General features: G+C 51.6%; 1 protein-coding gene across 2 annotated transcripts; it reads right to left on the bottom strand.

Annotated features, from left to right (window-relative positions):
* Window positions 1-9,693: 9,693 nt before the first annotated feature.
* Window positions 9,694-27,011, bottom strand: DESI1 (desumoylating isopeptidase 1). 2 transcript variants are annotated; one of them, XM_044679804.1, is made up of 6 exons: window positions 26,798-27,011; window positions 18,834-18,855; window positions 17,809-17,878; window positions 14,859-14,968; window positions 14,051-14,173; window positions 9,694-9,908 (listed from the first exon to the last, which is right to left on the bottom strand). In XM_044679804.1, exons 1-6 carry the CDS (start codon window positions 26,883-26,885, stop codon window positions 9,899-9,901), a joined length of 423 nt encoding a protein of 140 aa, XP_044535739.1. In that variant the 5' UTR covers window positions 26,886-27,011; the 3' UTR covers window positions 9,694-9,898. The 2 variants fall into 2 exon arrangements, with proteins under 2 accessions (XP_044535739.1, XP_044535738.1); XM_044679803.1 differs by lacking the exon at window positions 9,694-9,908 and adding an exon at window positions 12,005-12,333.
* Between the last annotated feature and the right edge of the window lie 116 nt (window positions 27,012-27,127).

The following is a 27,127-nucleotide window of genomic DNA, read 5'->3' as shown; positions in this document are numbered from 1 at the left end:
GCTCGGCCTCCTCCTTCTCCCGGGCACCCACGTGGGGGCCGCCTGAGGCCTCGCGGTGCTGCTTTGTTTCCGGGACACGGTGTCCAGCCCGTTAGGAGGGAACACTAACAAGCCTGGGAGATCGCCATGCCCGGGACCGCGGGGACGGCCCAAGGGCAGCCAGAGGCTAAAATTAGGCGGCCAGGGGAAGGGGCCGGCAGGCTCGCGGTCTGCAGCGAGCCCGGACCAGGGCCCGAGCCGGAGCTCCGCCTCCCTCTCCCCGGGACGTTTCTGGAGGCTGCTTTCAGCGCGCCTGTTGGCCCGGCCCGCCCTTGGGAGCCCAGGAGACCCCCTTCGTGCCATCTCCCTGCTCCCCGAAGGGCCAGGGCACGAGGGTTAGCCCTCACTTGGGCTCTGTCGGCTTTTAATGCAGGTTTAAAATAGACGATGCCGCTTCTCCGTGGCTCACACTTTCCCCCAGAGAGCCTTTGGAACAAACGATTTTCTTTGGCCAATTACATGCGGTAACCATTTCCCCCATACACTTACTGGAATTAGAAGATCCAAATCGTGTCCCCCCTCCCCCCCCCTTTCTCCTCCCCCTCGGAGATGGTGAGCAATTCCAGCCGGCTTGGACGTGTACCATCGTCCTGAACGCACCTCCGCATCGGCCACGGTGGCCAGAGAAAGCTCCCGGAGAACCCAAACCACCTGCGACAAATTTCACCTGCATCAGACTCCCACAGGCCCCTCTGCGGGGCTGCATGGAGAGCGCTCTCTGTCCTAAGTCCCTCCAGACTGTCCTGGGTCATTGCATTGTTGTTAGTACAGAAGTCAATTACATTCCATTGTGCCACTATGTATCACTCCTTGTGTACAATGTTCTCCTGGCTCTGCTCCTTTCACTCTGCATCACTTCCTGGAGGTCTTTCCAGTTCACCTGGAACTCCTCCAGTTTATTATTCCTTTGAGCACAATAGTATTCCATCACCCGCATATACCACAGTTTGTTCAGCCATTCCCCAATTGAAGGGCAGACCCTGGTTTTCCAGTTTTTTGCCGCCACAAAGAGTTCAGCTATAAATATTTTTGTACAAGTAGGTCCTATTTTAAAAAAAAAATCTTTGTGATACAGACCTGGTCATGGTGTCACTGGATCAAAAGCCTGTGCGGTTTTATAGCCCTTTGGGCATCGGGTCAAATTACCTTCCAGCATGGCTGGATCCATTCACAACTCTTCCAACAATGAGCCAGTGTGCCAACTTTGCCACATTTTCTCCCAAAATTATCACCTTCCCTTACTGTCCAATTGGCCAATCTGACAGGTCTGAAGAAGTACTTCAGAGTTGTGTTGATTCGCATTTCTCTAATCAATAGTGATTTAGAACATTTTTCATATGATTATTAATAGCTTTGATGTCTTCATCTGAACTTTAGAGCAAATATTTTTTTAATTGAGAAAAAGAGGAAGAAAAGGAAAAAAATAAAGTTATTACAATTGATCATCACATTAAAAAAAAAAACAAAAAAGCATAGGCAGTGTTCCCCACCCCTGGACCTGTCTGTCTCTCCTTACACCTCTTATTTGGGCCTAAGCTTGCTCCTCTCAAGCTCAAATTTTGCTTCAGTGGTTTTGTGGGAAACTTTGCATCAGATCAGGTAAATCTTCTCATGTTTCTCTGCATTCCTCATTCCCATTAGAACAGTTTTAAATGTAGTTTTCAAGAAAACCTAAAATCCAGGTCTAGATCCACTCTGGAAGGGACTTTCTCTCTGCTTCCCAACACAGACACCCCCCCCCCCCCAGCTCTCTTGCCTCCTTCCTTTTTTCTTCTGTGGGTTACAAGCAGGAAGTCCATGAGAGTATGACCTTCCTCCCCTTGGCTCGGTGCCTAACAGGCAACACCAGACCCTTCTCTGAATTTTCCACCTCTAGCTTCAGAGGGGGCAGAACAGCAGATACGGATGGGGCGTTTGATAGGAGTTACCCAGGTTTCAATTAAGGACCCAGTCTAGGGGGTCCGTCCTGGCCTCCAAGCTCCTACATGGCTGCCATTTGTCCCATGGGGATACCTTCCTCACACTAGTGAGGACACGTCTGAGCTTCTGGAATGGGCAGGGATGCCATCTACTGTCAGATATGGGGAGCTGCTAAAGGGAACCTTCTGAAGTCCAGCACTCAGCCATTCTCCTGCTCAACGGGATCGTGCAGCACCCTCTTACCTGGATGTCAAATGCAAACCCTACAGGTTGGCCTTTCTAGCTGGTTATATGTACATTCCTCCCCTTCTCGTACCCCCATGCAGCCAGAGTAGATTCCTTCCTAAATGTAGCCGTCATTTCCCATCTCCATGCCTTTGCACATGTTGGGCCTCCTCCTCCCATCCTCAGTGTTTGGACTACATTTCCTTTAAAGCTCAGCCCCAACACCACCTTCTGCAGGAAGTCTTTCCTGATTCTCTCAATTACTAATTACTGCCACAAAACGGTGTTGTCTAGGTTTTGTTGTTCCATCATGTCTGACTCTTCCTGAGTTTTTAGGCTTTGTATAAGAGGCAGTGTGGCCCAAGGGATAGGGAGTTGCTCTCTGGAGGCAGGAAGCTCTGAGTTCAAGGCCTGCTTCTGACTGTCACTGGTTGTGTGACTCTGGGTTAGTCCCTTGACCTCTCAGTTTCCCAGGGGATTTTCTAAGAGGAGAGGCTGCCGAGCAGGTGCCAACCCATTTTCAGAGGGACTTTCCTTGGCAGCCCAGGAATGCCTCTAAAATGAAACCACTGGGGAGGTGCCACTCTCTTTGGGCATTGATTAGGTAGTTGATTGATTAATGGAGCAGGGGGAGGGGAGGGGCAGGCTGTCCCGGTAACCAGAAAGGAAGAATTTCCCAGAATCCATGTTGGATGGCTGTGGGGCAAAGTACTTGATGGCCTTTACCTGTGACCCACTGGGCCTGGGTTCAAGAATTTCCAGGCTCTTGTGTTCTGGGCAGGCCTGGGTGCAGAGGCTGGAGAAGAGAAGGGGCTGCCCGTGGGTGCTTTCTCCGTCCCAGACCAGTGGAGGGGCTTCCTGGTTTCCTGGTCTCAGCCACCCTGGAGCTCCAAGGCTTCAAGTTCTCTGGGCAGGAGACCAGAAGGGCTGCAGAGGGCAGAGCCCCACCGAGGCAAGTGACCTTTTTGAGGTCATAACAAGCAAGGATTTATGATGCCCATTTTACAGCTGTGGAAACTGAGGTCTAGAGAGGTTGTCAGTTTTGTCGGCCTCAGAGCTGGAAGAAGCTGGGACACCACCTTGTTTAAGCCCCTCATCATTGGGCCGTCTTCCCAATGACCCTGTTAAAGTTGAGGGCTCAGGAGAGATTCTGCATGGAAATGACTGGGCTCCTCACTTGTAAAAGAAGGGTAATAACAGCGCCTGCCTCACGGGGTTGTGGGAGGTTCCATTGGGTCTTGGCCTCGGCCTCGCTTTCCCTTCAGACCCCCATGTGCGGAATGAAAAGAATGAATGTGCTCTTCTCAGGCCGGACGTCCCTCCTAGACCCCCGAGGAGGGAAACCATGAGGCCATCCTGCCTCCCTCCACACCTCCCCTGACCTCTAGGAGCCGGACGAGCCCATAATCTTACAGTTTCCCTAATCCTACACATCTCTGGGAACGTCCCCCGCCCTGGTGGAAGCTTGTGATGAAGACTGTAAGTTCGGCCCCCAGACCTGGGGCCTGATCTGCCCTCCTGCATGGGCATTGCCCCCGGGCACCGGCGCCTTCCGCCTGCTTCCTCGGCTCTCCACTCTCTGACTCCAGGACCCTAACTGGTTTGGCTGGGGCCTCACAGGCTTCCTGGCTGCGTGACCCTAGGCAAGTCACTTTACCCTTTGTCTCCGCTTCCTCCACTGGGCGGCCCGAATCGTCCCGAGGGTCCAGTGAGGCCATACCGAGGTGCCGCCAAAGCGCCAGCTATTCTTGTATGGCTGCATTATTCCTGTAGCGCCCCGGTGACTCCCAGAGGAGATCGTGGAGTTGGAATAAGTCATAGGTTGTGGGCAGTGGAAGTCTGAGGGCCCTTGAGATATCCGGGGACAAAGACCGAGAAAAGCTTTGAAGGAAAGTCTTGGAAATGGACCGTGTTTATGAAGGGAGAAAAGCGGGCCGGCCTGGGGTCAGGGACCTGCACAACTGCCCCCCACCCCCGTCCCCCCGCCTTCACTTACAGAAGAGCTCCTGCCTTCCAGGGGAGACAGTCGAGCCTTCCTCACCCCTGAATGGCTTTCCAGGGTTCACCCCGAAGCAGACGAACATTTCAGGAAATGGGCAAGTGGGGGAGGCAGGCTGGAAGCGGGAAATGAAAGGCAGGAAGAAGAGAGAGGTCAGGGCCGGACTCCCCGGCAGGGGCTGATGGGAGGATCGGTCTAGACTTCTAACAGAAAGGGGCACGTCAGGGGCTGCCAACAGGCCCGCCCCAGGCAAGCTCCCAGACAAACGCCAAAGACTCTGGAAGCGAAGCCGGGAGAGACAGAGGGGCGATGGGGGGAGAGGAACCAGCCTGAGAAAAACACACTCGCCTCTCATGTGACCACAGCCAGCCCTGGGAGAGGGGCCCCACCTTCCCTGCCACAGGCCGCAGCGGCGGCCACCTCACTGCCGCCCTCACCCCAGGAAGGAGCCCCGGCCCGGGGACCCCAGGACCTTCCCGCCTGACTTCCAGACTGGCAGTCATCCAAAATGGCAGGATGGGGGCAAGAAAGGACAGACAGCAGGCCGTGCCCAGAACACCTTGGTTTGCCTGGCAGAACCGACCCCTCCCAGCCCCCACAACCCCTGTTCTAGGCCTCTCCAGCTTGGGAATTCTTGGCTTCTGTGCGGACACAGCCATGTTTGAGGCACCGGGCACTGGGCAGGGGGTCCAGGGGGGCCGAGCAGCTGCCACCTTCCCCAGGGCTGGCGGAGCCCTCCTCACGACCTACAACAGGCCAGGCGCTGGGCTAAGTGCTGGGGAGCCACAGTTCCTGCCCAGTCTAATGGGGGAGACAGCATGTCCGTAAGAAGATGCACGCAAGGTTCCGTGGAAGGGACCAGAGGAAGGCACCAGCAATGGGGAGGCGTGGGGGAGAAGTCTGAGCCGAGGCTTGAAGGCAGAGGGGAGATGGGACAGACTAAAGGTGTGGGGCACAGCTAGGGCAAAGGTGCCGAGATGGGAGAAGGTTGCGCTCAAGAGACGGCCAATGGGCTGTGGATCCCGTGTGGACTAATATCTGGACTCGTGGGAAGGCAGGCAGGCCGGCCGGCAGGCAGCAGGCAGAGAGCACCTGGCCCAAGGAAATGGCAAGGAAATGGCCCTGGGGGGGGGCGGTCAGGGACCTTCCCGGGGCTTGTCAGCCCTGTGTCCGCCGGCTCCTGTCACACGTCATGGCAGTGACGCTCCCTGGCCCTCCCCTGGGCCCTTCCTTCCTCCTCGGCTTGGGCCTCGCAGCTCCTCTCCCTGGGTCCCAGGCCCAGATCCCAAGACATAGCCTGGCCTGGCCCTTTAAGGCAGAGCCGGTCTCTTAGCAACCCGTCCTCAGGCCCAGTCCCCAGGCGGCTCCAGGAGAGAGACAGGGGACCTGGAGGTGTGCCGAGGGAGCCACCCCAAGGCGGAGGAGCCAGGCTCCAGGAGATGCCCCTGGGCTGGGGGGCTGGCAGGTGGAGCACAGCCCTCTGTGTGCCTCGGCCTCCTCAGTCAGGCCCTGGAAGCCTTCCCTGCTCCGGCAGCCCTTCTGTGACTCGGCCCCCCTCTTCGGGGCAGGCAGCAGAGAAGCCCGGGAGGGCTCTGGAGAGCCGGAGGGAGGCAGCCGCCCCAGAAAGGTAGGCAAGCTCCTGGCAGTGGAGCCTCCCTGGGATGGGCCTGGTCGTGGGTGGCTGGGGTGTCCGTCTGTCCATCCAGAAGCATTTAAGGCCGGGCACTGGAGACAAAGTAAGGGGGAGCAGCAGCAGCAGCCCCTGCCCCCGAGGGCCTCCCATTCTGGTGGGGGATATTTCTATATATGGCACCCTGGAGAGTGCCAGCCGGGGTCTGCTGGGGGTAAAGAAGACTCAGAAAAGTGGCAAAGGGCCAGGTGAGGACTCCAAATGCTGGGGGGAGGGGGGCAGAGAGCTCCCAGGACCCAGATTCTGCAAGACCTTAATTTCAATCTGACCTCAGACACTAGCTGTGTGACCCTGGGTGACTGCCTCAGTTTCCTCACCTGTAAAATGGGAATAATAACAGCACCTTTCTCCCACACATCAGAGAATCACACAGGGCCTGGCACATCAGGAGGCCTACAGAAATATCCTTTATTCTTTGAATGCCACAGAGGAGTTGGTATTGGATCCTGGAGGTAATAGGGAGCCCCTGGAATTTACTGGGTGGAGAAAGTGACTTGGTGGAACCCACACTTTAGGAGAACTTGGGAGTCCGGGTGGAAGTTCAACGTCTCCATCCCCTGCCATTGCCCTCCTCCTCTGGCAGGGTACCCAGGCCTGAGGCATGATGGGATATTCCCAAAGCAGTGGCTGCCTCCTCTCCTCCTAGGGAAGGGCCTTTGAGGGGAGGGCCAGGGGCACTGGAGGCTGTCTGAACCCCACTTACCCCATCCCTGTCACACAGTCTCCTCTGAATGACTGGCAAACTCAGTCAAACCAGCACTCCCATTTGGATGGCAGGAGTGGGGCAGGGAGGTCCCTGGGTTTGGAGGTGGATGTCAGAGGTCTCGATCCCCCATTATGTGCTGGCCAAGGGACACTGGGCATATCACCTGCCCTCTCTGGACTCTGGCTTCATCTTACCTAAGGCCAAGGGGCTGGATAGTCTTTGGGCTCTTGGCCACCCCCACCCCCACCTCCGTATCAGGCTTCTGTCCTTCCTGCTGCTCCTTTTCTCCCCGTCAGTCGAGGCCTTCCTCCAGAGAGGGCTTCCCTAGAACTCAGGAGGGCTCCCAACTCCTCGGGCACGTACCCAGGCTCATCTTCTGTGTCTCTTATTGTATGTGACGCCCCCTCCCCCAACTGGCCTGGAAAGCCTCCCCCAGAAGGCAGGGCCCACTCTTGGCTAGCTTTACGTGCCCCCTCACAGCCAAAGGAGGCCTCCAAGCCAGACTGTTGTGGACAAGAATGGGGCGTCCAACTCAGTCAACGAATATGGATTATGTGTGTGCGGGAGACTGGAGTGAGCAAAATGTAAACAAGGCAGGCACCAGGGAAACAGAGGGAGAACACCGTACACCTCAGTGCATCAGGGAGGGCCCAGGAGGGAGGGCTTCCTGCAGGAGGTGGCATTAGGTCCGAGCTTTATTTATCAGGCTGCAGAGAACGTAACCGTCCGGGTGAAAGCACGGTGGTAGAACGAGGACTCCCATTAGATCGTGTTAGATCGTAAGCTCCCCAAGGGCAGGGATGATCTCCCTCTTTTTGCCTGCCCAGAGTTTGGTACAGAGCCTGGCACACAGGAGGCGCTTAATCAATGTCTCGGCTCTACCTTGGCCAGAAAGATGGGGCAGGTAGGTCTCGAGATTAGCCCTCAGTGGGGGGGACAGGGGGGGTCTTCCTGTCTTAGGGCAATGCTGAGGAATGCAGGCAGGGAGCCGGCGTAAGGGTGGCCAGTGTGGACACTGAGACCTCTGGGGCTTTGCTCACAGGCTCTCAGAACTGCCCTGGGAGTCAGGGAGCCGGAGGTCGGGTCCTTGTTCCACCATGAACAGGCTGTGTGACCTCAGTTTATCCACCTGAAAAAGGAGGGCGGTTGTTGGACCAGCTCTCCCAGGCCCCCTCCCGCCCCCAGAGTCCGTGCTGGGCCTGGAATGTCCACTGTTGACGGCTGGGCTCTGCGAATAAGGCTCCTGGATGGAAATAAGCTACTAAAGGAGCTCCCAGAGTTAGAGGCTTCCCCATAAACCGGAGGATGCTCCTGGGCAGCCACTTCCCGGGTGAAGGATGGAGGGATCATGGGCTATCAACACCAGGAACCCGGGGCCTTCTGCCCCCTATCTGTTAGGGAAGAAAGGCCCAAGAGATCAGAGTGAGCCTCCCACTGGGGTCCACCGGCTGCCGAGGGACAGAGTTGGGCCAGACCCTGGACTCCTGACTCTCCAATCGAGTGCCCAGGCCTGGGCGCCACTCATCCTTCTGTCTCTGTGTCCTTTCCCCAGCCATGCTGTGTTCTGTCCTCCCTTTCCTCTCTCCCCTCCTCTCCATGTTACTCTGGAGAAAAAAGGGGCACCTCGGTCCCATTCCTGGACTTTCTTCCAGTATGGCACCTTTCAAGATGGGCCCATGTCACCACCCAGTGGCCATTATGGTCCCTGCAGCCCGACCCTCTTCTGGAAAGTCAGATGCCATAGGCTACTGGTGGTAAAGGACTGCTTTTTCTTTTCAAGTTTTATTCAAATCGGCCTGCTTGTCACTTCTGACAGAGTAGTAGTGTTCCCTCACCAACCACACAGCGCGATTTGTTTAGCCATCCTCCAATCGATGGTATAGAGTTTGGAACATATAGATTCTTTTCCTTTCCCCGATCTCGGTGGAAAGAGACCCAGCAATAGTGCAGTTTCAGAACTCTCTGGGAGTAATTCAAAATTGTTCTCCCAAGCAGTTCACAGCTCCACCAACAATGTATTAGTGTTCCCATTTTCCCACATCCCTTCCAACATTTGCCATTTTCGCCAGTCTGATGGGTGTGAGGTGATATCTCACAGCTGTTTTGGTTTGCACTTCTCTAACCAGTAATGAGTTATCTATGGCTTGGACGTCTTCATCTAAAAATTGTCCATTCCTATCTTTTGCCCATTTTTCATTCTTATACATTTGACAAAGTTCTCTCTATATTTTAGATATGAGATCTCCCTCTATCTAAGAAGCTGAATATAAAAACCTCCCCCCAATCAGTTTTCAGCTTTCCTCCTATTCTTGGCAACATCTGTTTTATTTATACAAAAACTTCTCAATTTAACGTAATCAAAAATTATCCATTTCACATTTTGCAAACCTTTCACCTCATTGGCTCATTAGTTGTTCTCCTATCCATAAATCTGATGGGTAGGCAATATGTCCTCTGTTCTTCTAGGCTGCTTATGCTAGAGAGCTAACATTTTAAAAAAACAAATCGATCCTTTGGGTTTTTACATCACAGTATCCCATCATGCCATTCCACAGAACAAAGGATCTTTAAAAAAGTAATAAAAAAAGCAAATTGGCAAACCCAATCAATATATCAAAAAAGCAAAATGATGTGCAATGTTCTTCAGTGGTGGCTTCCCACGATTGGAGGAAGGAGCTGGCTGGGGGCTCAGAGCTCTTCTTTCGGGCCCTGGCAGCCCTTGGATCCTTTGAGATGTGGGATGGCTGTTCTTTCCATCCTTGTCACCGTGATCCTCGCCTGTTGATTTCTTCATTCTAAGCTCACTCAGATCACGTCAATGTTGCCATGAATCTGCCATTCTTTCCATGCCACTCACATAGCACAAAGTATCTGACCATTCCTTAATCGATGGGCGTCTTTGTCTCCTGCCCTTTGCCACTAACCAAAAAAACCGGCTCTAAATGTGCTCCTTATCCCTGGGATAGATGCAAACTAGCAGAACTGCTGGGTCAAAAGGCACAGACATTGCACTTTATGGACAATCAAAAGGGCGCCCCGCTTTTTTCTCCAGGGTGAAATGGGGAGGAGGGATTCACGAGGCAAGGAGGGGAGAGAGGACACAGGACGTCTGGGAAAAGGTTTTAATGCAGAAGAGGAGGCAGGAGATGTTAGCACATTTATTATTATACACAGCACGATGCCTCATTGCTTTCCAAAATGGTCACACAGCTTCTCAGCTCCAGCAACAGCGGGTGCATTAGTGTCTGTCCTCTCCTGGCCCCATTTTGGTTGTCTCTGACAATTTGCGAAGCCTCAGGGTCGGTCAGTTTTGCTTTTCTCACGGGTGACTTGGAGCATTTCAGATGGTTGGAAGGGATCAAACGAGATATTTGTAATTATTAGCACAGTCCTGGCACATAGCAGGGGCTCTATAAATGGGTATCCTTTCCCTGCCTCTCTCCCCACATGAAAGGATCTAGTGCACCCAAGGAAACTGAGGCAAAGGGGGAGGTACAGGAACTAGACTGAGAGAAGAGCTTCTCTATTGTCTACACCCATACTCCTGCCCCCAACCCCAGCAAACGGGCACTTTGGGGGCTAACCCAGATACCTGTGTCGGAAACTGTTGGACACCATGGGGCCCCCCACTGGACAACCACAGGGCCTGCTCCTCTTTCTCCTGTTGGGTAAGCACGGTGCCCGCTCCTCTTCCCTCCGCTGGGCAAGTGTGGGGCCTGCTCCCCTTCCCACCACCCCCTTTAGAAGTGTGAGCCAAACAGGACACAGAGTGAGTGGGTGGTAGACCCAAGTTTATTGCATTATAGAAAACAGATCAACCAGCAAACACCTCCATCCCAGATCCAGATGCTAACTTGGCTTATTAGAGGGGAAAAGGGATATGCAAGAACACAGGCTTCATTTCAGGAAGGGGGAAGGTGCGAGTAACCACCACGCCACCCCCCACTACTGGAGGCACATCTGCCGTTGCCCGGCCCAGGGCTCTCCACCCTCAAGCCCTACGGAGCCTCGTGGGCTGTGGGCAGCTCCTGAGTTTGGGGTCAATCGAGGCACCTGTCTGAGCAGGGGGCAGTATGACCCAGCGCCTGAGCTTCTTGAATTCAATGGACACTCAGTTACCCATCAAGGCGCACAAAAACAAGCTGCCCCTTGGGCCAGAGACGGACTCCAGGTACACGTTTGGACACGGACAACACAGGGATTGGTTCTGCTCAATGACGCTTAACGGTTGGGGACTTTGTTTTTCTTTTTCAGTGGAGGGGGCAGGACGGAAAGAAAAGAAGAAAAACATTTTTTTTGACCCAACTGCAGCCCCATGTAGCTTCTCCTGTCCGCACCTACCCCCAAGCTCGCAATTTGCTTTTCTGTCCATCTTGAGTGCAGCCCATAAAAGCACACGCTGAATTCTTCCAGCTGGCCCTTGGGCAGAGCCCAAGAGGACCCATTCCCCCACCCTCACCTGGGGGCCAAAAGATGTCCAGTGCTTCCAAGCATTGGCAGGGGACGCTGCAGCCCAGTGGGGAGGCCGTGATCCTGTGATGCTGAGGAGGGCTGGATGGGTCCCCAACCCTTGACCCCTGCTCTCTTCAGCCTACACTGATGCCCTACGGTCAATGTTGACGAAGGCCCTCCTTCCTGCCCCTGCTCACCAATGCCAGGCCCGTGACTGGGCAGAACCCTAAGTCTTCATACCCAGCTATCCCACACAGAACGCCCAAGAGGCTGGAAGCTTCCTAAGCATCGTTTCCCCTCAATGAGCTACTGGGAATACTAAACTGTGCGGGCTGGCTGGAGCCAAGAACCAGAGAGGAGAGGCCATCTGAGCCCTGGCACCGCTAACATTAGTCTGGTCAGAGGGGCAGCAGGTGGCTCGGCCAGAGGGAAGGGGAACTTGAAAGTCTCTCAGAGAATCCTTCAGACTCTTCCTCCCAGCACTGAGATGTGGGGCTCCCTCCACCTCCCCTAAAGCCAGCTTCAGAACGGGAAGAAACCAAAGTGTGTCTCCCAGATGCTTTTGGGACAGTGGGAGCATTCCTATCAGACACACAGCGCCCAGCCATCCTGGCTGCGCTTCGTTTCTCCTCTTGGGATCCCGGGGAGCACTCTCCCCACTCCCCCCGCTGCTGCCCGGGGGCTGCTACGTGCTGGGGGATGGGTCATCAAGGCTGCGCTAACTAGCACTGGCGACTGGATGAGGCGAGGGCACCGGCTCTACACACCGTGTCCTGTCTCCTTCCTTCCTGACTCCTGCCCCTCCATCCGGCCTCCCCCGTGGCTGGGAGCCCCCGGCCGCCTCTCCCCCTGCCTGGAAGCCTGGCCTGCCCCTGAGCAGCCCCGCCTTTTCCTGGTTCCGCAGCCTCCCCCTTCTGCGGAGTGGGGGACGCTTAGCAAACAGCGTCAAAAGTGAACTCACAGACAAGACAGCCTTAATAAATTAGTATAATACTGTTAGAAGGGATGGCATTTTGTTCTGGTTTTAGCAGCATTGTCCTACATGCAGCCCGATGATCTCCTTCCCTGGGAAATTTAAAAAGCCGTCCCCTGGTTGTTAGCTCTGATGTAAAATTATAAAATAGAAATCTGGTAGGGTTTGTTTTTTTAAAAAGGAAAAGCCCTGGTGAGTCGAGGCGGCAAGGCGAGGTACTCCCCTTCTAGGCCTGTTAGCTCTGGCCATTGGGTCTGCCAAAGGTGTTCCCACCAGGGGGCTGGATCTGGATAGAGTCCAAGAGGGGCCTCAGAGCCTGTCCGAAGGGCCTGTGGGAGAAGACAGGAGAGGGGGAAGAGGCCGCTCAGCCACAACACTCTTTGCTCTGGTGGAAAGGCAGAGATGACTCCATCACCTGCTTCCCTAGCAATTCTGGCCAGCCCCTGGGCCTCGGGGCCCCCCGGACTTGTTCTTGGAAATCACTCTACTTCCAAGGCTCGGGACTTTGAGCACAACTGGAAGCTCCCCACCCCAAAAAGCGCTCACTGGAGGCTGCCTGGACCTCGGTCTGGATCAGGCCACACAGGGACTGGCCGTGCTCTCGGAAGCCCACTTCCTCAAGGGCCTGGCCCGCTCCCTGGGAGATTCTCCATCAAGGAACTCAAGTGTCCCTTTGGAATCTTTCAGAGCTGGCTCTGAGACACCAGCCCACCAAGAGAAGCCACTCACATTCTCAAAATTTCCTGACTCAGCGTGACTCCTCAGAGAACAAGTGCGTCTGAAAACTGCTCCAGGGCCTTGAGAGGGTCCTTGGAAGCAGGACAGGGAGAGCCCCACAGCCCAGCCCGTCCTCACGCAAACACACAGGCAGAGAACTTGGCACATCGGGGTAACTGAGAACAGCACTGACTTCCAGACGTCTGCCCTACACTCCAGATCCTGCCCAACAGGGTTCTGAGGGCCTCTCCTGGCATTAGAATCTAGGGGTGAGCCCTGGGAAGGAAGAAGCCACTGGGGTTGGTCTTAAACATGGCTGGCTGCTCAGGGCTCCATCTGACCTGTGTCCCGGGTGACCCAAGGGGAAGTCCAACAGGCAAATGGCGGTGGGCGCCTGAGTCGGCCAGGCCTGATGGAGGGAAGGCCCAGAAGGCCTGTAGGCTCCTCCGAGGTGGACACCTCACGCTGTCTGGACACTCACACACTTGCTTTCTCATCTGTTCTTGGCTCTCAGACATCTGTCTCCTGATCCAGCCACTGTCCCTGCTGCTCCCCCCCAAAGTGATCTGATGCCTCCTCCAAAAGGCATGTTTTACGCATCTGGGACATCCCTGTCTTCCTGGGCACAAGCATCTTCTCTAAGCTCATCGAGGGCCTCCCTCCTCTCTGTGGTCAGCCCTTCTCTACCCCATCTCTGGACTGGTCTCAGAGGCCAGCCACACTGCAGTGCTGGGCCAAGAATCCTGGATTCACAGTCAGAAGACTTTAAGGCCTCCACCACTGATTACCGCTGAGCAAGTCATGGCAGCTCTCGAGGCCTCAAGTACCCTCATCTGTACAATGGGATGATGCCGGCCCCTCCCGCCTCACCAGGCATTTGGGAAGGAAGCCCTGGAGCCACGGGAGCTGGGACTGGGCTGGGACAGTGCAGGGAACTAGGGCAAAGCTTCAGAAGGGGCTCCGGCCATGGGCCCCTTCCCACACACTGCTCCCAGAGAAATACAAAAGTAGGCTCTGAGGACTGTCAAGAAGCACCAACAAGAATGAGGTCTAACCGGGGCATTCTGGACCTGCCTTCGTTCTAGCCCAGGGGCTCCAAAGCCCACCCCAAACAGGCAGACCCAGAGACACTGCCAGGGGAGGGGTGGGGGGGCCTCAAGGGATGCCGAGCAGGTAGCGACGGGGCTTCCGGCCGCTGCTTCCCCTCTTCCATCCTGCCTGGTCAGGGGGAGCCAAGCACCTTGACTCTGGGGCACCCACCACACAGTGGGGAACAGATGGCCACCAGGGAGGGCCCCGATGATTTGGGGGAGGAGGGGCAGCACTCACGTGGAGAGGACTTCAGACGGAAGGTCAGTGATGTAGGAGGGAATCTTCTTCCCTGTCAGGAACTGGGCCACTTCGTTGCTGAATGTGTTACAGTTGTGCTCAAAGAGATTATAGGCCTCGCCTCTGTCCACAGAAAGGAGGAGACAGGAGCCGTGAGCACCCCCCAAAATGGAACACTTGCTAAAAGGCGGTGAGGGTGGATGGGCTTCTCATGTGCCCAGGAGCATGACTGACTCAACATGGGCCTCTGTAGAATGGGCATGGTGACATTCGCAGGACTCAATCCCAGAGGTTTCAGAGTAGATCCGAGTGTTTTGTAAACCCTCAAAGGCGCTAGAGAAATGTCAATAACTGAAGGGAGCCAGCCTGACACAAGGGAAAGCGCCTTGGCCCTAACCAGAAGCCCTGAGTTCTAATCCTGTCTCCAATTCTCACAACCTGTGTGACCATGGGCAAATCACCTCTCTCGGAGATTTGATTTCCTTCTCTGTAAAACCAGGTTGGACTAGACATCCTTTCTGGACTCCGGTAATGGGAATAGGGTTTTTGTAAGAAGAATGCATTTTCTTCTATAACACTGAGCATGACACTATGTGCATCAAAACCCCTTCCATTGGAGTGGTCTGCAAATAGGGAGCCCTGGGGCTTCCCTGGGCTGCCTTCCTCCCTTCGTGAACTCCCTGGTAATTGTGGTATGAGGATGGGAAAGCTGGGACTGTGCCCCCTCAGGGGCCTTCCCTCTCCCACCCCAGCCTAATGCTCCTTTTGCAGGCAGGAGATGATGTCTCCAGGGCTGTCCACTACTCACCGGAACAGGGACTCCCCCAGGGAGGACAGGTATTCCAGGAAGATTTCTTCAGTCACTTCAGTGCTTCCTACTTCAACCACAGTGTCTGGGGGCCCAAGCAGTGTCCCTCCCTGCAAGGGCAAGCCAACCATATTAGGGCAATCACCAACTGCTGAGAATTTCTACCGAATCTCGAGAGGTGGAACCATTAAGACCCTCTATTGGGAGCTGGAAAGGGTCATCCTAGCCTCTAACCACACAGAGGAGCCTGAGGCCCCCAGGGGGGTTTAAGCAGAAAGCAGGAGAGCTGGGATGTGAACCCAGGCTTCTGACAGCGCACACTCGAGCAACAACAACTCCCTCAGCAGCTTTTAAAACCTCTCAGCTGGATCAGGAGTTTCAGTTTCCTTTTGTGGGCCCGGTCACTCCAGTTATACAAAGCTGACCATCGCCAAGCATTGTGGGGCTCAGAGGACATCTTCAGGACTGAAAACCTGCCTCTTTTTGGCTGGGTACTTAGGCTAGCGAGGAGGCTTCTTTTTCTTTAAACTCTTTTTTTATTGTTTAATGTAATATTTATTATATTATAGAGAACATAAATAATATATATTATATTAAACAGGAATGTTTCATTATACAAAGGAGAAAGCCTGCCTACTAAGCTGGGAATGTCTGTCATGGAGACAGCTTGACAGATGACAGTGACTTACTTCTCTGCTTGTGCCTGTCCCACCCTGAACTTACTTCCACTCTCCACTGGAGAGTTTTCAAATGTTTCATTTGTGGCACTTTGGGGGCGTGATTATCACTGCCCACCAACCCTGGCCCCACCCCCAGCAGCTCTCCCTTATAACACGGGCAAAGCAAACCAAGTCGCCAGCCCATCTCTCTCTGCACCTCCAGAAACCGTGGCACCGAACCGTCCAGTTCTGAGGCCTCCCAAAGTTCCTTCTGCGGTCCCTGGGAAAACTGTTGCCCCGGCTCTACGTACTTCTATCCAATCACACGGGCATCTGCATGTTTCTCTGAATCTCTCGGTCACCATTTGTAACAATGCTGTACCAGCTCATTTTGTTCATCTGCTATGACTTGTTCGGCCATCCCTAGTGGAAGGCCACCGGCCACACGACAAAAAGTCTTGCCATCAATGCTCTGGCAGCCTCGGGTCTTGACTGCCTGCCTTTGACTTCTCTGAGGGAAGCTGCCAATGACTAGCGGCATCATTGGTCAAAGGGCCTGCACACACAGTGGGGCACCGACAGCCTCATCTATGTGTCTTAGGGACAACCCGTCCTCCTTCCCCTCCCTGCCCACCCAGTGTTATAGGAAAAGTTATAAGGTAGGTATACAAATAGAGAGAGGGCAGAAGGCAGAGCTGGCTGGCTGACTCGGACACTCTTAGTAGAATGCAACAGCAGGGTTTTAAAGAAAGAGTTTTGGAACGGCCAAGGGCTGAGGAAGGAGCTTGGGAGCTGGGAAACTTTGGAGATTCTGGGTGACAACTGAATGCCTCGACTGAGGGAGGGACACGTCATTGTAACTGGGTGGACCAGTTACAGAGTGTCTGTTACCTCGGTTTGTGGATTTGCTGGCTGACCAAGAAGTTGTTCCTGTTACCTGCACCATCAAGGACTCAGCTTGGACCAGTATCTCCTGTGGAGGGAGAAATCCCCTTGTCTCCTAAAAGCCCTAGCAGCCACGCTGATCCAGCCAGAATGTCCATGTCAGCCAGCCAGCTCTCTGCCTTGTGCTGTCTATCTATTTATATCTCTACCTTATAACTTGTCCTACAACACCAGTGACCAACAAAGTGCCCAATACAACTGCAGACGGGGTGGTTTTCAGGGTGGCATCTTCTTAGTGTGTGACTCCTAGCAGGCGCCTGCTGCAGGCTTTCTCATTATTTCCTAGGGCTGTTGAGAGCTGCCATGTCTATGAGGGAACGGTTTGTATTCTTACTTATTTGTATCCATCTGCTCCCCATCTCTTCCTTGTTTTACTTCTAACTGCATGGATCATGCTTGTGCCAAAGTTTTTTAGTTTTATGCCATCAAAACCATCCAGCTGATCTTTTGGGATTGTTCCTACTTCTCGTCAAGAATTTTCCCCGGGCCAGAGTGGCGAAAAGTCTCTCCTTTCCTTCTCCTGTGGTCGATTATCTGTAGATCATGGTAGGTAGTATAGGATGTGATGATGGTCTAAACCCGATATCCACCAGACTGCTTTCTAATCTAAGATTCTTGTCTGTGTAATCTATGAGGCAGCTGTGTGTAGTCCCGGGGTCCCTGACCTGATTCATAAACAGAGGGCCGAGGGCACCTGGAAGGCGTTTATATTGATCAATTCGTTTCTCCATTGCCATGTATACCCACAAAAACACATGCCATTTCTCCTTTGGAGATTCAAGCAGCAAAAACTTGGTAAAATGGCCAACCAGGTTATTATTATTATTATTACTTCTGATCTGCAAGGGTTGGCCCCATGGTTGACTAGCTGGGAAACACTGATCAATCCCCGTAGCAGTAGGTGGCCAAAGCTCAGGCACAAGGGTCCCTCTTCTGCTTAGTTCAGAGTGCCAAGGGGGGAAACAATCAAGAGTGACGGCGGAACAAAACGGTCTCCAGTGGAGTCCCATGGTCCCACTGATGAGGTTACCCTCCACCCCCTGCCTCCCACCAGGGAAGCCTGTAGTTTAGCTACACCTTTTAGTTCTGTCTGATTCTTGTCCATATGTCATCCAGAGAAGATCTCCCAATAAGTAGGGCCTGTGCTCAAAACTGTGGCAGGCTGGCAAGAAGACCCCCCGAGATGGGAAACATGGGATGTGGTGCAAGAAAGCCTCAGAAATAGTTTTTAAAACATAAATGGCACTGGTAGGGATCTAATGAGTAACCCACCAATCCATGTTCCTGCAGGAATCTCATAGGATCAGAGGCAGCAAAGGAAAGGGTCTGAGAAAGGAAGTACTTACAGGGGGACAGCTGGAAATGCCGCCACTGCCGAAGAAGAATTCATCCTTGTGAACCACTATGGAGGTGTGCCTGCCATGAAGAAGAAAGAAATGGTAAGGAGGAAACATAAATTCACAGGAATCTGGAGATGAAACTCATGGGTTTAATGAGGGAATCTACCTGCCTACCCTTCCCAGATAGAAACAGTTTGGTTAAAATTCACAAAATGGGGAAGGGAGACGGGAGGAGCCCTAATCCTCAAGTCACTCCCAGATCATCTTCTGGAATAGAAGCCTGCAAAGCAGCATGGTAATCTCAACACTCAACCAAAACAAACTACTTCCACACTAAAGTGGGGAGACTGGGATTGGGAGGCTGGCTTGGGGAGCCTTCTGATGATACCCTTGGACCTTTCCAGCTACCTTGAGTCAGCTTTGGAAAAAGGAGGGCCAAACAAGACTGCCTATGAATCTATTCCATGGAAAAGTGCCTGCTCATGCACTGGGATCCATAATAATGGTCATTCTAATATGGAACCCAAACTGAAGTGGTCCCACTCAACTCATTTCCTTGGGGTGCCCAGCTTACAACATTTAGCAGGCAGACAGTAGGTATAAAACAGAGATATGAGGTCGGAAGGCTGAGTGGTTGGTAGGCAATTGGTGGGCATAAGTCCCCTCTGCCCACTTAAACTAAATTCACAGAATATCAGCATTGGACATGAACGTAAAGATGAGGGATCTGAAGCCTTGAGTGGTGAAGAGAATTGCCCATGCTCACAGTTAGCAAAAGACAAAAGCAGGACTAGAATTCAGGTCCCCTGATTTGCAAGGCCATGTAAGGCCACGTAGTGGTATTCCCATAATACCATACTGTTTCTCTGAATGCAGTCAACTCTTACATCTTGAAAGTTTAAAATAAATGAAAAGTGGGCCTAGGTTTCAAGTTAGAAAGGAGCCAGAAACGGTCTGGAGACTACAGGGTCTTTATTCCCTGGCCCTTAAACCAATTAACCCAGTTAAGACTGAAAATCAGTTCAACTCACCAGATGCCTTCCAGCTGTTTACCTGTGAAAAGAAGATGGCATTCGTAATTTAGAGACTTGGGCCAGGGCCTCATGGATTTCCTAATAGTCAAAGTCCACTGAAACAAAGAATCCAGTAAGGTGCAAAAAGGGTAAGAACTAAAATCACACACCACACCCTTGCCGTATCACCCTCGACTGTCAGCCAGGTAACAAAGTTTGGCTGCAGCCTTTAACATGTGGGTGGTTTGGGTGACCTGGCAATGAGCTGCTTAATTGAAGCGTCCCCATTCGTTTCTACTGGAATTCATTACTTTGTCGGAAAGTCTCCGATTTTGAGGCTTAATGGTTGTGTTCTTTTTCTGCAATTACAAATACCACCCCTGCAAATGTTCTTCTATAGTCGGATCTTTTTCGTCCTCCTTTGCATATTTTGATGATGAGGCCCTAGCAAGCGAAGTGCTGGGTCAAAAAGCACGACCAGTTTTGTAACTCTTCATGCATTAACATTACCAGTATGCCTCTCCCTTTCAGTCTCAAGGATGGGCCAGAAGGCTTCCTCCCTCCCTCCAATCCCACAGTCAATCTGACCTGTGTTTGCGATTTGCTAAGATTCCCCTCCCCACAAATTCAAGGAGAGTCTGGTTAATAAACTCACTAGAATATATTCTAGGTCTATAAAAAGGGGCTAATCTCGTTAAAATGCTCAGCCTATCAGGTGCATGTGAAATTTCAGTTCAGTGAGTAGGGGGACAGCGATCGTGGGTCACGACAAGGAATTCTAAATAAACGCACTGCCATGAATGTACCCCAAACTTAAAGGTGGGCTGTTCTGCCCTGTGGCCTGGCTTATCTCTGCAGCTACTGCCTTAAAGACTGTCTTCCCTAATCTTCACAGACACATCTGATGTACCTATCTCCTCTTTTAGGAAAAGGGAAATCTGTCTCCTTCCAGACAAAGGCCAAGAGCCTTCCAGAAAATGGCAGAGAACCTTGAAAAAATGAGTATTTGTCTTCCAAAGTGAACGGTGAAATTTATCATGGAAATCTTTGTTCCTTTTGAAAAGTTTTGACTAATCTGATTTTCTTCTTTAGAAATTAAAAAGTCAGAATTAGACTTAACTAGAAATAGAATTTTTAAAATTACTCTCCCTCAGTGACTTAACTTGTACATTATCATTATGGTTCTTTTGAGGAAAAGGCTAAAGGCCTGCCCCAAAGTAACAGAGGCAGACAGGGCAAATGCTGAATTTAGGATTTAGTAGAAAGGAGAACAAAATTAAACAACTGAGCTAAAGGGGCTCGGGCAATATTTCCATTTCATCCTTTTGCTGTTAAAATGAGATAATAGGGTATGGCTAACTAGGGCTATGCCCACTCTGTGGAACCAAAAGATAAGACTGGAATGGTGCCGCCTATTTCCTAGCATTCACTCTTTTGAGGAGGGGAATACAAAAAGTGATTTTAGGAAGAAGAGGGGAAAGGTGCCTGGCAGGTTTGACGTATCAGAGAAGGCTTGTCTAGAGCAGGAGCTGAGTCTTTTTTTTTAACCCTCACCTTCCATCTTGGAGTCAATACTGTGTATTGGCTCCAAGGCAGAAGAGTGGTAAGGGTAGGCCATGGGGGTCAAGTGACTTGCCCAGGGTCACCCAGCTGGGAAGTGTCTGAGGCCAGATTGGAACCCAGGACCTCCTGTCTCTAGGCCTGGTTCTCAATCCACTGAGGTACCCAGCTGCCCCCTGGGAGCTAAGTCTAAGGATTCTGGCAGATGGAGATGGGAGAAACCAGATCCTGAGTGTGGAGGTGGCTTATGGAAATGCAACAAGGTGGGAGAGATGGTGTGTCCATTGCAGGGCACAGTAGGACTGAGGGCACACCAGTCTGGCTGGAATGGAGAGTGGCTGAAAGGGTGTAACGTGCAATAAATAATAAGGCTGCAAAGAGAAACAAGTTATGTGACAAGGTGAAGAAGAGTCTGATTTTTGTCCTTGAAGCAAGAGGTTTTATAGCAGGGAAATGATTTACTGTCGGTCACCCCTGCCTTTTAGGAAAATAAACTTGGCAGCTGGATCGAAAAAGGGAGAAGAGTGGTGAACGCCTGGGAAAAGGTGATGAACTAAGTGGATAGAGCCTTGTGGCTGAAAGAAAGGGCAACCTGAGAGTGGGGTGACATGAACTGAACAGGTCTGGTAACTGATTCCTTTATGGGGGCGAGGGGGACTGAAGAATGACTTCTGAGTTGGGCATGTGGGAGGGTAGGATGCTGGCGCCCTCAATTCTGATCTACAACAGCAGGAAGGTGAGTGTGAGGCTGGACAGAAGACTTTATCCTTCCTTATTTCTAGTGACCAGGCACCTGGGGCCTAAAGGATGTTCCCTGACCTCAGATTTCTAGATGAGGCGAAAGGCTAGTGGAGAACCAGAGTAGCTCATGCAGTGAGTTGTCACTCTCTCTGCTTTCTTTTCCTTGATGGTCAGAAGTCACATCTTTGTTCATTTAAGTCAGCTCTGCCTCCACTTCCCCCATCCATGCTTTATAAGGACTCCCTGCCATGTGGAGAGTCATGGTAGCTGCCAAGGGCAGCATCAGTGAAGAAATCAACTTTCTTTTTACACCTTATGGGAGAAGAGGAAATTTGTTATTACCTCCCAAAGCCACAGGAAACAGAGGAAGGGAGAACACTAATGAAAAAGCTTATGGAGATCTGACTAAGCTGGGTTGCCATCCTGAGGAGAATGAAGACTGAGAAGAGATTTAGGAAAGTTTCTCTAGCATGCTGGGACAGTGGAGTCGCTCCATTTGGCCTCAATCCCTGCATGAGGACATGACGCAAAGGCACAAAAGGAAAAAAGAGATGGCCCGAGGCACCCCGTCAAGGGTCGCAATTAAAGGCACCAAATCCTCAGGGAATCTCAAAGAGCAGGTTGTAAAAACAGCGGCCAAGAATTCAAGTCATGGCACCACAGTGGAGTGCTGTCTGGCCTTGGGTCAAGTCATTTCAGCCCTGTGATGATAATCAAACTCACCTCTTGTCCCAGGATGGTTGGATCAGGTGGAATGTTTGTAAAATGCCTTGCCAACCCTGTGATGCCATACCAGTATTAGCACCATCAAAGGGCGACCACAAGCACATGGTGGCTTCTGAGTAGGCTGCCACTCCCTGCCAATGAGAACTGCAACAAGAGAGCCAGCCCACGGCTCTCCTGGTATGCCTGCAATGCCAAGGAGCCTTTCTGCAGAGGATGTATGGGAGGCCAGTGAAAAGGTATGGGGGAAGGGAAGGTGTATTTTCCATCACTCTGAGGTCCTCCCTCTAAAATTCTGCAGTGGGTACAAGAGCCCACTTACTGACATGTTATGGGAACAACTGAAGATTAGAGAAATTAAGACAACCTTTTGGTACCAACCCTACAGAACCAATTTGTTCTTAAGACACCCAGTGGCAAGCAAGGCTGGTCTGGCTAGGTTAGTCCTGTCTCTTCGCCAAGACCCAGTGACGGTGCCCTCTCCTGCTCCATAGGTTTTTGTGTAAAACAAAGCCTCCTTTCACTCAGGGTGGGGAAGGGCTGCATTTCTGGCTATTCTCGTAACTTGGGAAAGTCCAGGGCACTCAGCTTGATGGACTGAAGTCAAGGTCATTCCTGGCCTGGATCCTGCTCTTTAAGACAGTGAGGTTTTGCCTTAGTTTCCTATCAGGTTCTCCTTGTTCCCCACTTGTGCCAGCCTTCTGACTCTCACGTATGCCAGCAAACACAAGGGGCCTGGGGATGGAACAAAACCCAACATGCTCTGGTGACCAGAGGTCTGTTTAACTGAAGATGTGGCACAAGGACACACTCTCATCCTTAGTGGAATTTAGAGAGGAAACAACAGAAATTTTTCCAGGCTTGCATTTAGTTTTCAATATGGCTTGGCACTGTTTTCCTGGCAACATTTATGAGAAGATGTGAAAGATAAGGCTGTCTAAGGACAGTTGTCCTTTGCAGTTCCAGTGTGACCCGAGTCAGGCTGGAAGATTCTGGAAGCAGGGCCCCAAAGGACCAGTTACTACTCCATTCATTCCTCCTGCATTTAATGTTTACTTTATTAAACTGAATCTGGAAAATCATCAGAAACCCTTAAATATTCTGGCTCAGGCTAGATGACATGGGCAATGCCTGTCTTACTGTTAGTCCTAGTTCCTTGGCCTGAGTCATAGCTGTGAATAGAGTTGAGATGAAAAGGAATAATGCCACAGTCAGAGCAGGGATTCCCTCAATTTGGCCCTGCCAGTGATTCAGATTAACTCTGGCACAAGAGAGAGAATGTCACACAATCAAAATGCAAGGATGAAACAGGACCTTTGGGCACATCTGGACTCCTATGGATATGGATCTCCTGGCCTAGCTGACCTTGTCAAAGTGACTCAGCCAAGATCTGGGCCTCAATTTCCCCATCTGTAATGGATCCCCTTCCAGTTTATTATTTTTTCTCAAAAGGTAAAAGCTTTATGCCCTCTGCCACTTTAAAAACTCTAAAAGACAAAGACTTTTTCAGTGGAGGAATGAATTTTCATAATAAATAATTCATTGGTGAGTTCCTTCTTGTAGTGTTGGAGGGAATCACATGTTAAGTCAAGATCATTAATGTTGGCCAATAACTTTTTATTAAATTATGCCTTGCAACAAAACAACCCCCAAATGGGGGCTGGGGTGGATGCTAATGTTGTCTCCATTTTGCAGATGAAGAAAATGCATAAGTCAGATAAAAATCCAAACAGCCCAGATAAGGAATCCAATATATAACCTGATAATGAGTGTTAAAGCATGAAGAAAAGTCTCAACAGGTTTAACTGGATCATATATAACAAGGTCACTGTGGCCCCATCTTTCTCTTCCTGGCACTTAGTGCTTTGAGCTGACAGTCTGGCATTTCATGACAAGTTGTCGGAAGATTACAAACTTCACTGAGGAAAGTCTCTCTGGTACCACCTCCCCCCCCCCCAACAAAGCCTACCTAGCACACAATGGGAGCTCAAGAACTATTTCTTAGATAGAACTGGGCTACAAATCGCCCCATCTCGACATCCGTTCCTATGTCCTTGGCTCACAAAATGGTTTTGAAGTGAGCTTGCCAGAAAATATGAACATGCCCCCTTGTTTGCAGCAGGCAAGCATGTTCAATCTGTGACCCAACTAGCAAGGACCAGAGGGAGGCAAAGCTTCCCTTATCCTGAGAAAACCATGCTCCATTTGTGCTCCTTGTGCCGAAAAGAGGACTCCAAAATTGAGAAAGCAGCTCCGAGGGGAGGGACTGAAGGACAATAAGGACAGCTCATTTGTATGTCTTAGAAGGATGCAAAGAAAAGGAGAGGTTTGATACCTGTTTACACCTAAGAGAAGTATAAGCAGAAGAAGGCTCAGCTTTAGGCTTGAGCATTTTCATAGTTAGTGATGGATGTGGAGGAAGGATACCCTCCAAATCTTAAAACTAAAAAGAATCACATTTGTTGGGAGTCTATACCACACTGGGAAGGAGCAGACCATAAAATGTGACCTTATTTACTGCAATTCTGTTTTTACACCGAAACAGAATAGAGAGATGCAGGAAAGAGCAGCTAAAATCCTTGGAGGGATGGGGGACGAAAGGCAGACTAAAAATATTAGGGCTACTCAAAATGTAAAATGGAAAACTGGGAGGAAGTCACTGGGAATCAGCAGTGATCGACGACAAAGGTAATATAAGACAAGAGAATATTAAGTTTGCATGATGGGTGCATTTGTTTCTCTCTGAAAAACAATAGCTAACTTCAGAAACATTTTTCACTTGACCAAATGGAATATGCAGGTTAGAAAAGAAAAACCATTGGCTCTCTTGAGTCAGAGGACATGGGTTCAAATTCTGTTTTTGATACTTATTATTTATGTGACTTTGTTTAAATGTCCCTGGGATTCAGTTCCCCCTTCTATAAAATGGAGGGGGGCAAGGGACAGGTATGTTGACTAAATAGCCTCTGAAGTCCCTTCTAGCCAAGATAGGTCCTGCGTTCTTGAAAAGAAAGCCAGTATTTAGTTATCAAAGAGACTGGACAAGGGAAAGGAAAGGCAGAGTAACTCACATTTTTACAGCCCTTTAAGGCTGACAAAAGATTTTCTTCACAATAAACCTGGGAAGCTGGTAATAATGGTAGTTTTTTGCCATTCTATGGATGAGAAAACTGAGGAGGTTGAGAGGTTACTTGTACAGCTACTGAGAGACAGAGCAAGGATTCAAACCCATGTCTCCTGGCTCCCAACAGTGCTGAAATTAAATCAGACAGTGAGAAGACAATTGGGTCAAATAGGAGAGAGGCAGTGCTCTGGCTTGAAAAACTGCACGAATAAGAAATATAACTGGATTAAAAATGGTTTTAAAATGACAAAACCACTAATGGTTACTAAGAGAAATTACTCAATGCTGGGGAGAGGGAGAACTGGATGGAATATGGATCTAATAGGGTCAGGCCTGGCAGAAAAGTCAAGTAGATGCATCTAGTCTTCAATTCTAAAAGCTCTTTTATAATTCCTTCCATTAGGAATTCTATGTCTTATGGAAGAGCTTGGGCCCAGACAGGATAAAGAAATGGGGGCAGAAAATGCCTTGTAAAATACCTGAGATCCAATGGGAGGCCAAGATGGGAATCCCCACTTTGAGGCCAGGGCCAGTTTGTGAGGCTGAAAGCAGTTCCTTTTCCGTGTATCTAGGAAACCTATCAATGTGTCTTCTCATTATGAATGGACAAACCACTGGGCTCCAGTCCAAAGTCTTTGTTTATTTTTTATAACTTGACAGTAATCATCAGCGACCTGGGACTAGGCACCTCCCTCCGTGACTAGTAAGTTTTCGGTTTAGATTTGTGACTCGCACACTTCCTGTGTTTTTCCTCTAGCAGTCAAAATCTCCTTCGACTTAAGTTAAACTTGAAAAATATTACGGAAATGCCAATAGAGCCAACTTTATGATTCTGACCGTGGCCCCTGAGCTCAATGAAAAGCATTTACAAATCAGCAAGGCAGATATTAGTAAACAGTGAGTAGCTGAACCCCTTAAGTTAATAAGGTGTGGAGGAGAGTGACCCCGGAAGGCAGGGGCCCTGGCAAAATGTAGAATGACTTGAAACAAATGGATCAAGAAACCTTTGTTCTACAGAATTCTGAATAATGCTTGTCAAACCACATTACATTTGGTTTGGGTCTGGCCTGAATTTAGGCTTTCCTTTTTAGAAATGAGGCAGTTTCCTGGGTTAATTAATTAGAAATAGTTTAATTTTCCAACGCCCTTCCTAACTAACCTCATTTCTCTTCTAACACAGCAGCCATCAGCCTCCCCCACCAGACTGGGCCGGGATCTGCATCTGCATCCCTTCCTCCCTTCGAACACCTTGGGGGCCTTCCCCCAACAGGCCCAAAGGGATTCCCCTAAGCTCCCGAACCCGGGCCCTGGGGAGGGCTCACAGCCATTTCGGGGCCCCCTCCCCCGCGGCCTCCACCTAGCACAGGGCCTCTAGCTCACAGTCCATAGACGCTGTCAGAACGTGTAGAATCGAACTGGCCGGCCCAAGGCGTTCAGTCGGTAACGTAGTGGCGCGCACACACAGCTGGAAGCCTGGTCCGGGCCACTGTGGCTGGGTCCCTTGGCCAAGCTCAAGGGGACAAGGCTTTCCCAGGCGCCTTCAAACCCTCCGGCCGGGGTACTACGGCCCGAGGGAAGCGGGGGTTTGCCGCATGCAGACGCCCGTGTCCTGCCTGTTTCATCCCCACCGCGGGCTCCGGGCCGGGGTGGGGTGGGGGGATGGGGTTCTCGGCAGGAACACGCAGGAGAAGGGGACCCCCCCCACGAGCCCAAGGTCACCGCCTGAGCGGGGCGCTTGGCTGGGCCCCCAAGGTCGGGGCTCCCGGAGAGAGCAGGAGCCAGGTCAGACTCCTTCGGTCAGTGCTCCCCTCCGCCCCGGGTCCCGCGCGCTCACCCAGCATGATGGGGCTCAGGCGCCGGGCCAGGCCCTTGGACAGGTCGTACACGTACAGCTTCACCGGGTACAGGTTCGTCGGCTCCATCGACGCCGGCGGCGGCCCCGAGGGCAGCGGCGGCGTCTTCGACGTTTCCGTGCCGCACGCACCGACCGGGGCGGTGGGCAGAGGCCCGGCGGCGTCGGGGGCCGGGAGACACGGGCCGACGCTGCGCTGCGCGGGCTGCTCAGCCGCACGGGGCCGCACGCGCCCCGGTAACGCCGACTGTGAGGTGACAGAAGGCCGAGGGGGCGGGACGCTGCCCGGGTCCGTCTGCGCGTGCGCGACTC

The sequence above is a fragment of the Gracilinanus agilis genome, chromosome 5 (genome assembly GCF_016433145.1).
Source record: "Gracilinanus agilis isolate LMUSP501 chromosome 5, AgileGrace, whole genome shotgun sequence".
Taxonomy (NCBI): domain Eukaryota; kingdom Metazoa; phylum Chordata; class Mammalia; order Didelphimorphia; family Didelphidae; genus Gracilinanus; species Gracilinanus agilis.
This window is presented reverse-complemented; position numbering and strand designations above follow the sequence as displayed.

What these genes read in the sequence shown, in the direction of transcription:
- DESI1 (XM_044679803.1), bottom strand. Translation starts at nt 26,885, where the DNA reads ATGGAGCCGACGAACCTGTACCCGGTGAAGCTGTACGTGTACGACCTG. An exon ending in GCATTTCCAGCTGTCCCCCT is followed by an intron (nt 14,969 to 17,808) that starts GTAAGTACTTCC and finishes TTGCCCTTGCAG; the next exon opens with GGAGGGACACTGCTTGGGCC. An exon ending in CTGGGGGAGTCCCTGTTCCG is followed by an intron (nt 14,174 to 14,858) that starts GTGAGTAGTGGA and finishes TTCTGTGGACAG; the next exon opens with AGGCGAGGCCTATAATCTCT.